Source organism: Chiloscyllium plagiosum, chromosome 23 (genome assembly GCF_004010195.1).
Source record: "Chiloscyllium plagiosum isolate BGI_BamShark_2017 chromosome 23, ASM401019v2, whole genome shotgun sequence".
In the NCBI taxonomy this organism is placed as follows: Eukaryota; Metazoa; Chordata; class Chondrichthyes; order Orectolobiformes; family Hemiscylliidae; genus Chiloscyllium; species Chiloscyllium plagiosum.
Window position 1 is genome coordinate 32,239,918 of NC_057732.1, and position 14,888 is coordinate 32,254,805.

The 14,888-nt window shown below is 38.5% G+C and overlaps 1 protein-coding gene across 1 annotated transcript in view; it reads right to left on the minus strand.

The window, feature by feature from the left end:
• reln (reelin) overlaps positions 1–14,888 on the minus strand; it is a 387,698-nt gene that overhangs the window by 6,323 nt on the left and 366,487 nt on the right. The window contains exons 56-62 of the mRNA XM_043713852.1: positions 13,924–14,166; positions 10,787–10,962; positions 8,160–8,233; positions 6,499–6,660; positions 3,722–3,879; positions 2,872–3,091; positions 1,586–1,783 (exon numbers count right to left, since the gene is read on the minus strand). Of these exons, the coding sequence (XP_043569787.1) occupies positions 1,586–1,783; positions 2,872–3,091; positions 3,722–3,879; positions 6,499–6,660; positions 8,160–8,233; positions 10,787–10,962; positions 13,924–14,166 (1,231 nt within the window). The remainder of the gene's footprint in view (positions 1–1,585; positions 1,784–2,871; positions 3,092–3,721; positions 3,880–6,498; positions 6,661–8,159; positions 8,234–10,786; positions 10,963–13,923; positions 14,167–14,888) is intronic.

Here is a 14,888-nt window from a genome sequence, read left to right on the forward strand (position 1 = left end):
GTAACTTAAGTGGAAGGTGCCTTGTGAGGCCTTCGCAATCAAACCTTTGGTAAGCTCTCTATCTCAAAACAAATATAAGATACTGATCATCTAAACTAAAATCAGAAAACACTTGAAATAGTCAGCATTTGTGGAGACAGAAACAGAATCAAAGTTGTAATTCAAAGCCTGTTCATCAGAAGAGGATAAAGGAAAAACTTAGCTGTAATGGTATCTATTAAGCAAGAAGCAGGTAAAAGGGGGTTGGAAGTAAAGAATCATAGTGATGGAGAGGAAATTCTATTTCATGTAAATAAAGGCCATTTCAACAAGACAACTGTAGACTAGCTTACTGGTGTAATCATTCAAAGCAAGACAGCAGCTTTAGAATAGAGAGAGAAAAAAATTACATTTCTTAAGTCACAAAAAAAAAGAAAAATACAATGTGATAATTGAAAGATCTTACTTGTTGATATGAACAACAATTCTGTTTTGTTATTACTCCTTTATTCCCTTATTTAGAATTATTTCTCTTCACTTATTTATCTGATGATTAATATACTTTCCTTATACTCCCTTCGTTAGGAGTTAAGCTTCCCTAATGAAGACGTTAGACTAGAAACATGTTCCCAGACATCCATCAATGCTGTTTCACAGCTAGACCTTGGGAATGTTTGGAAACTGGTTACAATGACTCAGTCAGGTTTTCCTCTCTTCCTTTCAAAATAAAATGCTGTGGCCACTCTGACGTATGTCCTTAAACTAGCTGACTGAGGTTGTGAATAATTTTGTGTGAAATTGCACATCCAAACTCAAAGCCTACCTGGGCATCCATCTACTTTTACAGTTATACAGTCATAGAGTCAGAGATGTACAGCAGAGAAACAGGACCTTCAGTCCAACTTGTCCATGCTGACCTGATATCCTAAATTAATCTAGTCCCATTTTCCAGCACTTGGCCCATATCCCTCCAAACCCTTCCTATTCATATACCCATCCAGATGCCTATTAAATGGTATAATTGTACCAGCCTCCACCACTTCCTCTGGCAGCTCATTCTGTACACATACCACCCTCTGTGTGAAAAAGTTGCTACTTAAGACCCTTTTAAATTTTTCCCCTCTGACTTTAAACCTATGCCCTCTAGTTCTGGACTCCCATACGCAGGGAAAAGACCTTGTCTATTCACTCTATCCATGCCCCTCATGATTTTATAAACCTTCATAGAGTGTTACAAGGGGACATAAATTTAAGGTGAAGGGTGGAAGGTATAGGGGAGATGTCAGGGGTGGGTTCTTTACCCAGAGAGTGGTGGGGGCATGGAATGCGCTGCCCGTGGGAGTGGTAGAGTCGGAATCATTGGCGACCTTTAAGCGGCATTTGGATAGGTACATGGATGGGTACTTAATCTAGGTTAGAAGTTCGGCACAACATCGTGGGCCGAAGGGCCTGTTCTGTGCTGTATTGTTCTATGTTCTATGTTCTATAAACGTGCTAGTCGAGGAATTCTGAGTCCAATATACCTGATACTACAGAAGTGGATCTTACCTTCATATGTAAGTTAGACTTTTGAGTGATTTCTCAGTTCTCAAGGTTAGATACTTACAGTGGGACATTGTAAGATATCCTTTGGGCCCGTACAAAATCCTTTGGTTGGTGCTGAGCAATAACATGCCATGCAATTCCTCCATTCAAACTGTACTGTAGTAGGATGACTTTGTCTGCAATGTTGGGGTCAGTCAGGTCGACATTGCAGTGCTGTGTCTGTGATATGCTGCCAATTTGCAGCACAAACATGATTTTGCTAAAGAGAAAATATATTTATTGTTTAGCAAAAATAGCATCAAAACTCAAAAAAAGCTACCGTACAGTTAAGATTCTCTTGGATGAATATGACAACACTCTGAGAAGATTTTCAAACAAATTTATATAAATTAAGTTAAACAAAGAAGAGGGAAAGTTTGCAAGGTTTATTTTTCAATCAACAAATTCTCCCATTGTCTGTGATAAAATCGAAAATTATATACATTTTCTTTAAAGATTTAAATAACATCTGTTATTTCCACCTCTGAAAGATGCAAATTGCTACCCACAATAGTTTCTTTCACTTTAGTGGGATATTCATTCTTGGACTAATATGGGAGATAGTCTGGAGCTAAATTGGCTTAGGGAAATACCTTAGTGGATGACAGCAGAACAGGGACCCAGAGCCCAAATGTGATGTCACACCCCAGTCAAGATGAAAGAATCCAATCTAGGATGCAGATTATTGCTCCCTGTTGGGAATTAGTCAAGAGGAAATTCAGGCCTTACATGGCAGTTTTCTATTCTGGCAAGAAATTGCAGTGCAGTTTCACCCAGAGCCATTCCCCTACCTTATTACTCTACATTTATCCCCAACCAATGCACCTAACCTCATGCAATATGCAAGAATTGTTTTCTAAGTCTACTTGAAAATTGACCAATAAACGTAGGAAATGTGATATAGAAAGGTTTTCAGTGGTGTATTCAGAATTGTGGGCGGCACGGTGGCACAGTGGTTAGCACTGTTGCTTCACAGCGCCAGAGACTCGGGTTCAATTCCCGCCTCAGGCGACCGACTGTGTGGAGTTTGCACATTCTCCCCGTGTCTGCGTGGGTTTCCTCCGGGTGCTCCGGTTTCTTCCCACAGTCCAAAGATGTGCAGGTCAGGTGAATTGGCCATGCTAAATTGTCCGTAGTGTTAGGTAAGGGGTAAAGGTATGGGTGGGTTGCGCTTCGGCGGGTTGGTGTGGACTTGTTGCGCCGAAGGGCCTGTTTCCACACTGTAATGTAATCTAAACAACATAAGGCTTATACAGTTCCAGCAATGTAACAATTAAATCTCATGATTATTTCTTAAAGGAAGTATACCTGGCCCTTGTCAGATCTAGAAGCTTGGTTACAGCCTGTCTCATCTGACAGCCATTGAAGTACAGTGACTCCCCATGGGCATAGGGAGCTAGCTGACCACATCCACTGCCAATAGCTCCTCCTTGAATCACCTGCCAGTTTATTTCTGTAACACGTGGTGATTCAAAGTTGTCCTTGATATAACTGCGGAGGTCATTGATTGGAACGGAACAGTCATCTCCTGTATATTGAAGATAAGCAGTTTTTAGGCAAGGTTAGATAAAGAAATTAAGGAATTATATTTTTTAAAGTTTTACTTTTCAAGATCACCTTTTTAGTTCAGGTAATAATTAATACATAGTAATAGTATCTGTAGCAATAACAAAAACAGAACTTTTATTTGTCTTTATGTCCTGGAAATTTCCATAACTTTTTTGGGCCATGGAATTTGTAGATGAAAGTAAGCCAAGGTCTCTTTAGATTGCCTTCTACCATGTGGGTATTTACAATGATACAACAAATCTGGGGTTATTGACTAATTATAGTAATTTTTATCAATTAGTTTAGAACAAACCCAGATAAAGAGTAGGGAAACCTCCTGTGGCAAGAAGCTTTAGAAGCCATATGTCTAAAAACCGCTGTTCCTTTAAATCAGTTACACTCATCAGATCATGTCTCAAATTACTCACATTTCATCCCAAAAAATTTATTTTCTGACTATTAAGATGGATTTCTAAAATCATGGAGAGTGTTGGTGAGAATAGACACTAACATTTTAGAAGAACATAATGATGATTGATACCTGTCATATACCTCCCCCTTTGGCAGTTTGCAACTGATCAATCTTAAACAGAAAAATTGGAGCCTGTACCTTGATAACCCTCATCACAAATACAGATTGTTCCAGTTCTACAATATCCATGTCCACTGCAGAGCTTGGCACAGGCCTCTCCAATGTACACATTATCAATTCCCCAGCTTTGTTTTTCAGTGATGCCCTCCTTTTGAATCCATCGGAACTGAGTAGCACTGAAAACAGAATCATAAACATTAACTTAACCAGTTAATAGCTTGGAATTTTAACGAAGAACTATTATTTAGTCTATCTCTGGGAATGAAATTTACTGAAGCATTTGGGGACCAGTTTAAGATGTATCACTGAATCACTATAGTGTGGAAACAGGACATTTGGCCCAACAAGTCCACACCAACCCTCCAAAGAGTAATCCACACAGACCCATTCCCTACCCTATTACTCTACATTTACCCCTAACCATGTCACCTAACCTGCACATCTTTGGATTGTGGAAGGAAACCCACGCAGACATGGGGAGAATATGCAAACTCTACACAGTCGCCTGAGACTGGAATCAAACTCAGGTCCCTGCCGCTGGGAGGCAGCAGTGCTAACCACTGAGCCACCATGCCACTCATAAGCCACTGTGCTGCCAATTAGAATAAAAGAAAGGATAATTATCCTTTTCTTTTTTTTAAAAAAAAGACCAATTACAGCAAAGAGAAAAGGGATCCTTGTCTTGATTAAATAGAAAGTCAAAAGTAGAGACAAGAATTCTGTCAGGAAATTATAAGCCAATCAATCTTATTTCAGTTGCTGGATATGTACTGGAAACCATAAAAAGAGATTAGCTTACGAAATCCTTTGTAAGAAAAGTAAGTTAACCAGAGTTATGTGATATAGATTTTTAAAAAAAGTTCATGCCTGAACTAGCGTATAGAAACCTTTGATAAAATTGTAGAAACAATAAAAGGGAAAACGCAATGAAACGACGTTGAAGTGGATTTTGAAACACACTTGATAAACTATCACATGAGAGATAGCTTAAAGATAAGATACTATAGACAGGAATTAAAGGGGATATAGTCACATGTATTGGATGGTTGAAAGTCAAATGTTGCATTAAATGAACTCTGTGCTGGAGCTTCTATTTTTAAAGGTATTATAAATGATCAAAATATAGAAATTGAGAGACAGTATTCAAAGTTGTTAACTTTCTAAACTGGGGATCATAGCAACATATTCAAGATTATAACACTGTAGGAGAACAAACATAGGCTAATTTGACTAGCAGAGAAATGGATTGAATGGGAAGAGATGATGGGAGAGGGAGGATTGTGTAGAATTAGGCTGATTTCTCTGGAGTTTAGAAAAATAAGAGATTATCTAATTTAAAATCTAAAACTCTTAGAAAGGATCTTGCTTTAACAGACAGTCTGAGAAACTGCTCTTCCCTATTAAGGTTGCAACAGTACATCCTTAATGGCATAATTGAGGCATATGAATGCCTTACTATCATAAGAAACAGGAACAGGAGTAGGCTATTTGACCTATCAAGTCTACTCTGCCTGTAAGTACGATCCTGGCTGTTGTGACTGTGGCCTTAATTCCACTTTCTTGCATGTCCAATAACCCTCAACTCCTTTGAACAACAGCCTTGAATGACCCAAATGTCTAATCTTTCTTCAGAGGCTCCTCAATCAAAGTAAATTCTGATATCAATGCACTGCATCAAAGAAGGCAAACCAATGTTTATCTATTGGTTTATCCCACCATCTTGCAACTAAGCATTTGCAATGAGTATGGGGTATGATCTCCTTAAGACATATGGCTCAACAGTAAAGCAGATTCTATGCCATCTTTGCAAGGTTACCTATAGTTACTACACAATGTAGAACTGGCAGATGCAGTGACTGATTAGTAACGGCCTGAAACCTAGCATGATCTATGGGATGCTGCTGGCAAGTGACAGTTGGCAATCCTATTTGTAACTATGAGGCAGAGATCTGACTGCTGGGTTGCTCTATTGTTTTTCTGTTGATTCATGTTTGCTAAATACATTCCATTACTATGTATTTCATCTTAGCATCCCACCCTTTCATCTTGCAGAAGCCAACTAATTTGTTGAGATTCTTTTTGAGATTTTTCAAAGACTTTTAACAGTGACAATTTTCTTCAATTATCTCTATGTTTCCATTGTCATGATTTCCCCTCTCATTACCAATCTGTTTATAACAACAACATGCTTTTGAAAGATTCCAAACTACTTCTGAAGAGTGTTATCCGACAAAAATGACAATGATACAATGAAGGAGATATTAGGATACAAAAATGATTAAAATCTTGGACAAAGTGGTAATCTTGAAGGAGGGATTTTGTAGACAGAAGTGCAGAGACAGTGAGGTTAGGAGAGAAGTCCAGAACTTATGCCATTGTTAAAGGAAACGAATTGGGAAATGTGTAAGGGTTGGTGAAGAAACACAGAGGGCTGCTTAGGTAGGGAGTTGTGAAGCCATGGTAGGATTTGAACAAGAGATTGAGAGTTTTAAAATTGAGGAATTGGTGCACATTGAACTAGTATGCAACAATGACATGGATGAGGAAAGATGGTCTGAGGATGTTAGTGATGGACAATGTCACAGAAGTTGAAGAAAACAGCCTTGATGGTGGAAGGGCTATATGCTCAGTAACTCAGCTAAAGATCAAATATATCCCCAAATACATCTGATTTAGTCTGAGCCAGTAGCCAGGGATCTTTTTAGGATCTGGAACATAAGAAAAGTGAAAGGAAACTGTAACAAATAATAATTAAATAATAGTGAGGAGTAACCTTTCCCCATTCTGAACTGTACCTTGATGCGACATATTCAGGTAGTTGAATGGTGACCCTGTTCCAGCTGGAGCAATTGACGGAACTGTAAGTACTAGCTTCATGGAACTGGAACGGGGAGCAGCCAACATTGCTGCTAGTTGAAGGAAGACATTCTGTTTGCACAAGTGACCAGGAGTCTTTCCTGCAAGGTTAAAGACTGAGTTTTACTATGGAAGTCAGGGCCATAGAAATGCTTAGAACTCTGATCCTCGCTGATTAATTGGCAATGGCACTAATTGGCAATGGGATCTAGCATCAAATGAAGCAAAATGAATTTGATTGATTATGTTTTAAAGTATCTTTATATTTAGAAGCCCAGAGTGTCTCAGTGCACAAATTAAAGGGCACTTTAACTGAAACAGTGAGACCAGTAATAGACTGATGGAGGATAAGCAACCTTCATCCTCCCTTCACATCTCTTACCCACTCACCTCAAAAATTAAGAATCTATCTTGCCCTGTTAGCAGGAACATATGCTCAAAAGGAACACTGTACAGAAAAAAGGCGATAATATTGTAGTCTGCCTTGATTTGCACAACTTGTGACAATAACTTCCCACTGGGATCCTGGGATAGTGCAATTATCCTTTTAATATATTTCATATTCGAGATTCTCACACCTGCTATTCCACAGAAAACTAAAGTCCTGCATGATATATCGACGGTGGCCCTCTCTCATTTTAGATTAGATTACATTACAGTGTGGAAACAGGCCCTTCGGCCCAACAAGTCCACACCGACCTGCCGAAGCGCAACCCACCCATGCCCCTACATTTACCCCTTACCTAACACTAGGGCAAATTAGAATGGCCAATTCACCTGACCTGCACATCTTTGGACTGTGGGAGGAAACCGGAGCACCCGGAGGAAACCCACGCAGACACGGGGAGAATGTGCAAACTCCACACAGTCAGTCGCCTGAGGCGGGAATTGAACCCGGGTCTCTGGCGCTGTGAGGCAGCAGTGCTAACCACTGTGCCACCGTGCCGAGGACACGCTGATCTATAACTGAGTCAAAAAAACACATAACACTATTTATTAACAAAGTAGCTGACCTTGTGTGGCTTACTGGTAAACCAAATGTAAAAACCATTTGATTTATTTTACTTATTGATGAAAAGAACTCAAAAGTTCTTGTAACATCATGATGTTTACAAAGAAATGTGAAATCTTCATGGAGTTGAAGACATTAGTGAAAGTTTTTTGAAAATGTTATTCACCCAGTTTTCTGAAACTCCATTACAAACTGTTACGATGGTGTAACAGATGGGAAGGAACCATTTTTTTCCCCCTCAAGGGTGTAATTGATTCCCTCTTCCAGGAATAATATAGTCACAAAATATCATTCTGCAATGCCAACAGAGTTTGTATCATATACCTTAAAGGCACATACTGCTCTTAATTTAGTTGTAAAAATTAAGAGAGCAGGAATAACAGGTTACTGGAGTCACACCCTTTGTACTGTATGTTGAAAATTTTGACATGAGTATAGCGAACCTTTACATCATAAACTGCTGAGTTCCCAGGTTGCTTTGTTTGCAAACTTTTCTATAAAGTTGAATTTGCTAAAACTAATTACAACGTCCTTTTAACAAGTATTCCCATCTGTCAGTCACAAATCATTTTTGGGATTGACACTTACCTTGGATCCTTACTGTATTCCAGTAATACAGGCTGAAGATCACCACAGGAATCTGCTTCACAGCCAACTACAATCTGTAAACATAAGCTCTGGTAACAGTCCACTTAAGAATGTACAGATAAAGCAAGTTACATTTCATGCTTGAGTAAAGTCACCATAGTCCTGCTGTCCATAGGGCAGCTCTCCCATTAGACAGACAGAGACAATTAGTGTAGTTTAAACTGAGGGTCACCTTGCCTCAGGCGAAGGGTGAGGTTGAGAAGGTGCAACCTGCATGGTGACCTCAGCCAGTGTGGGAATTGAATATATACTGTTTGCATCACTCTGTGCCGCCAATCTGCCATCCAGATAACTGAGCTAATTGACCCCGTGCTTAAAATCCACTTTAAATAAATGGCAATGATGATTTTTTTTGTTCCTATAACCAAACATGCAGTCTGGTGAATTAGCTGATGGTTAGAATGTATAGGATTTAATATTGTGAGGAGAAAAGATGGAATGGATTCAATGTGGGGAAGAAGGTCCTTGTGTAAAACTCATTATTAAATATGCAACAGTAGAAGACAGAAAGAAAGAGACAACCACCTGATGAAGGAACAGCGTTTTGAAAGCTAGTGGTTCCAAATAAATCTGTTGGACTATAACCTGGTGTTGTGTAATTTTTAACTTAGTCCATCTCAGTCCAACACTTGCACCTCCAAATCATAAATTAATGTAATCCCATTTGCCAGCATTTGGTCTATATCCCTCTAAAACATTCCTATTCATACACCCATCCAGATGTCTTTTAATGTTATTATTGTACCAGCCTCCACCACTTCCTCTGGCAGCTTGTTCCATACACACACCACCCTCTGTGTGAAAAAGTTGCCCCTTAGGTCCCTTATAAATCTTTATCCTCTCACCTTAAACCTACGTCCTCTAGTTTTGGACTCGCCTACCCTGGGGAAAAGACGTTGGCTATTCATCCCATCCATGCCCCTCATGATTTTATAAACCTCTATAAGGTCATCCCTCAGCCTCAGAATCTCCAGGAAAAAAAAGCCCCAGGATATTCAGCCTCTCCCCATGGCATAAAATCTCCAAACCCTGGCAACATCCTTGCAAATCTTCTCTGAACTCTTTCAAGTTTCACAGCATAGCAGGGAGACCAGAATTGCATGCAGTATTCCAAAAGTGACCTAGCCAGTGTCATGTATAGCTGCAACATGGCCTCCCAACTCCTATACTCAATGCTCAGACCAATAAAGGAAAGCAAACCAAATGCCACCATCCTCCCTTTTCAAGGAACTATGAACTTGCACTTCAAAGTTTCTTTTTTCAGCATCACTCCCCAGGACCTTACCATTAAGTGCATAAGTCCAGTCCTGATCTGCTTTTCCAAAATGCAGTATCTCACATTTATCTAAATTAAACTCCATCTGCCACTCCTTGGCCCATTGGCACACCTGATCAAGATCTCATTCTTTTCTATCCACTACACCTCCAATTTAGCGAAATCTGCAAACTTACTAATTGTACTTCCTACGTGCACATCTAAATTGTTTATACAAATGACGAAAAGCAGTGGACCCAGCACCAATCCTTGTGGCACATCACTGGTCACAGGCCTCCAGTCTGAAAAGCAACCCTCCACCATCACTCTCTGTCTTCTACCTTCAAGTCAGTTCTGTATCCAAATGGCTGGTTTCCCGGTATTCCATGTGATCTAACCTTGCTAACCAGTCCATGTTTAAGTAGCGAAATCAAACAAAACATTTCTCTCCACAAATAGTAATGCACATCACTGATGAGGGATTGTATTTTTTTCTGGAGTAAGTAATTTTGTTTTCTGGAATAATGGGAGGCAATCTCATTGAAATGTAAAACATTCTTAATGTCTTGGTATAATGCTGAGAGATTATTTTTCCTAGTTGGAGTGTCCAGAGCTAGGGGTCATGATCTTAGGGTAGAGTTGGCTATTTAAATTAAGATGAGGAAAAATTTCTACACTCAAAGGGTTGTGAAGTTTTGGAATTCTTTATAGAGAGTTGTAGGTACTCGGTTGCTGAAAACATTCAAAACTGAAATCATGAGACTTTTAGATATGAAGGAAATCAAGGGCCATGTGTGGTTGATGTAAAAGGAAAGATGTTATCTTATTGATTTGCAGAGTAGGTTTGAGTGACCTAACCTGGTGCCGACACGAAATTAAGGTAATAGTAAGTGAATGCTAGAGAAAATATGTGTTTTAATGGAGATTCAAAATTGAGGGGAAGAATAAGAGAGCATAGACTGAATTGGGTATATGAATAGGAAGGGTTTGGAGGGATATGGGCCAGGTGCTGGCGGGTGGGATTAGATTGGGTTGGGATATCTGGTCGGTATGGACGAGTTGGACCGAAAGATCTGTTTCCGTGCTGTACATCTCTATGACTCTATATTGCAGAGATGAGCAGATAGGATTATATTCAATGGAAAAGGATGGAGCAAAATATTTTATGATCTTTTCATATTCAAGAGAATGGTTACATTCCTGAATAATGGGTCATAATTCTTCTGTGGCTTTTTTATTATGGAGATGATTTAGTGGTGCCTTAAGATAACTGAGGTAGATGATGTATTAAATGATCCAAACAGAATCTTACCCTGAACTGCAGTATGTATCCTGGTGCTACAATAAGTTCCCGTGAAGCTAGGAAATTATGTGTCTTATCTTTCTTCTTATTAGGCCAATAAAGGTGGAAAGAGGGATTACCACAGAAACCTGCTGTACGAACTGCATTAGGGTAGAAAATCCAGTTTTCATCATGGATGACACCTTCTGTTGGGGAAGAAAATAAAATTCTTTAGCACAATAATAATACTGCTATCTCTTTGTTAGAGTTTTACAGAACAAATCTGCCCCGATGTGTATTCATGGTTCAGTTAAGTTTTCCAGCAGCAAAAAGGAAGCCTGCAATGCAGTGAACTAATTACCTACAAATTTGTAGATTAGTTTATTTTGAATAACTATTCATAGCAATCTGCTCAACTTTGGCATTTTGCAGGGAGCCAGCCTGATGGGCATGTGAAAATTTGAAGGGGAACTGAACACTGAGAGGTAGGTATCCTGCAGGGGCATAAACACTGTTTTAGCTTTTATATCGCACCAAGATGCACTTTATGTGAATATTGAGATTAGGAAGCTGGATAACCAGAAGACAAAATATAAAGACACAGGTCAGTGTCTGCAGGCAAGTGTCAGAATGATGCAGCAATGACAGCCATGACATAGGGAATACAATGGTGAATACATGTCTTGAGATATGACAGAGAAAATGTTCTCTTTGAGAAGTCGGGCAAGGATTCACCTTCCATCAATGTGTACTATAACTTGTTTAATGTTTAGTGTGCTCACCAATGTCAACCATCAGGCAAACTTACAGCTCTTTAATTGCATATCTAGTTCTCCGGCTTGGTACACATTCATGATATAAAATGTAGTTGAAAATCTTGCCGTATGCACATTTTCCACGTCCACACTACCTGAGGTCATTGCAATACAACCTATTCACAATTGCTTTAGATGTTATCCTCTTGTGTTTGCATCATTCTGGCACTTGCCCACAGCCACTGATCTGCCCCATTACAGTTTGGCTGGTGGTTTTCTACCTTTCTAACAGTCACTGGCAAATATATAAAATGAATCTTGGTTCTTTATAAAATATAAAACAACATAGGGCTAAGAGTTCCATTTCCCTTTGAAATTGAGACTTTTTTCACATTCCCATTTTAATTCATTTAAACCCAATTAATTAATAAGGATTTGGAAACTAATCTCATTAACAGTGGCCATAAAACTATCAGGATTACTGAAAAAAAACATTTTGTTCACTGATCCCCTTTAGGGAAGAAAATCTGCTGTCATTAGCTTGTATGGCCTACACGTGACTCCACACTCACAGCAATGTGGCTAATTCTTAACCATACTCTGAAATAGCATGCTACTCAATTCAAGAGCAATTAGAGATCGACAACAAATTTGGCCTTGCCAGTGATACCCACATCCTGTAAAATATTAGAATCACAGAACCACAGAATTGTTATGGTTCATATGAATACCATTCAGCCCATTGTGTCTGCATCAGAATAAAGAAAACAAAAATCAATACAACTCTTTGCTTCTAGAAAAGAAACTAGAAATATTAACGATGTGATTTTGAATTAGAGAAAAGTTTCCGTCTGAAGGATTGGAGTAAGAAGTGCGTTTTGATAAAGGTTTATAATCTAACATTACTATTCGGGAACTTGGATTGAAATTAGAGGAAAGATGGATTTTAGTTTTCAGTTCTGTGATGGTAACTTTTTTTTGTGATGGAAACTTTTTTTTTAAAAAGAGGTTAGAAAGTAATTTTCAACAGTGAGTTGAAACACAATTCCCAAAAAAGCAAGTGACTTCAGTAAAGCAGGGAATTAATTTGCTGAAACATCTCCAAAGTGAAGCTTTTACAATTATTTCAAGACATTGTAAGAGACCTGAATCAGATTTTAGTTCAGAAGAACAATTTCACATCAATAGAAAGTAAATTTAGTTTGTAGAGGTTTCCAGGGTGTGGGAGTTGATAGATATCTCTAGATTGTCAGAATTGGAAAGGTGTTATAAACTGTTTCAGCTTCAAGGAGGAGAGCTGGAAATAGTCACTGAGTTCACTGCATTTGTTTGTCTTGGAGAAAGACAGAATCATATTTGGTAAACATGCAGAAAGTAATTCAGTAAGAATCCTTAAAGTGAAGATAAAAGTGAGGGATTGAGTGGCTGTAAAGGATATTGCTGGACCAAGGGTGCATCTTTCTATTTGTTATGGACGTTAATATCTTAAAAATTGTCATTTATGCATTCAACTTTATTTTTCTTTCCTTTTTTGTAATGAACTTTGTTACAAGGACATTGGTAGCCTCATGTAAATTATGTTCAGATGGACAATCATGGTAACCAAACTGCAAAAATAAAACTTACAATCTATCAAGCCAGATTTAACTCTAGGATCTGACTTGTCCAATATTACCATCAGCTGGATTCATAGCATCTTTTCTGGTATGACTAGCAAGCTCTGGTCGGAACTGTGGATGCATGCATCTGGCTACTGTCTCCTTAGGCCAGGTGACGTCAGTAAAGATAAAGGTGGATTTCTACTTGTCTTTGTATTTCCCTGAGGAACTACCACAGGAAAATGCTGACCATTCATGTATTGGATAGAGAACCGCTTTGTAATGAAGAAATTTGAACAGGAAAAAAACAAAAACCAAAGTCTGCAAAATAATGGGACTGAGTTGATAAAATAATTATAAAATATTAAAACTGTTTTCCAAACAAGTCAACACATGTTTAGGAAAATTACTGGTGAAATGCTTTAAACTTCCTGCTCTTAAATGTACAATAGTTGAGATAGTAGTTAACTTGGTTGACAGTTATGCTCTCCTACTGGATAAACCTGTGCTCTGCGATATCAGTGTTACAAAGGCTAATTCAGGGATTTTCCAATTGTCCTGTACCAGATTGTTTATATATGTGTTTGCACTAGGCGCAAAGTTTCACTGTATGGTTCTGGTTCATTGGGTGTAGGATACAAGAATCAGTGTTTTTTTAAATTCCCATTAAAGATCATCATTTAGACCAGCAATGTGATGCATTTTCCAAATGAAATACTTTGAGTCCTTGTCTTGTCTTAAATCTAAGTTCTATACTTCCAAGAAATTCTTAATTGCCATCATGCCATTCACTGACTCAAAGTTTCCATCTTACCATCATCAAAAGAATCCATTAGTTGGCTTGGGTTGATTTCAGATCCTCCTATCAGGATGTTATCCAGTGCCCATTGAGCACGCTCTTTGCTTGCTACAATTTGGCCTTTCAGAACAACAAAGGGCTGCCACCATCGCAGCCGAGTTGTATTCGTATGTGCCTCCTCTGGAAGGAGGACATAATCTTGGCGCACAGAAATATATTTCTGGTAATCCATTTCATGCAGCAGATGCCAGGTGATTCCTACAGACATTAGAAGCTTGTTAGTATCAGAATTTATTATTTCAACGGAACGTAATTGAAGATTTTCTTAAAGTTCACTATGCCTGTACTTTTAATTAATGTCTTTTCCAAATTTTGACTACAGACAGAATCTTCACATGGAATTTTACAGTACAGAACAAGCTATTTGGAACAACAGGTTTATGCTAATGCTAATGCTACACACAAATCTTCTCCCAACTGTCTCATCTCACTCTGTCAGCAAATCTTTCTATTCCTTTCTTTTTCATGTGTTCATCTAATGCCAAGGTTATGATTGGCTCACTGTATAATCAAATGCTCACCATTTCTAAAGTCAAAAACCTCTAGTTGCTAATGCATACAAATGATTCAGGAAAATGATGCCAACTTGAAGATATTCAGCCACTGTATCAGTGAGAAACCTAGCAATGACTTACGAAGGAAATAACCAGCAATTTCAGGAAGAGGGATTAGAGCTCAGATTGTTGACAATTCAGGGAAGACATTAAGATTGAAATGACTAACACTTTCAAATCTGAAATCAATTCATACTTTTATTATTAGAAATGAGTTATAATATAGTAGGGTATTTTAAAAGGTAGTTCTAACTTTTACAAGCTCCTCCATAGGCGGCAACAGTTTTACAGCCTTTATACTTAGAATTTTCTCAGAATAAAACATGGCAGTCACGTTGTAAATTGAACCTTTTTGGGATTTATTTT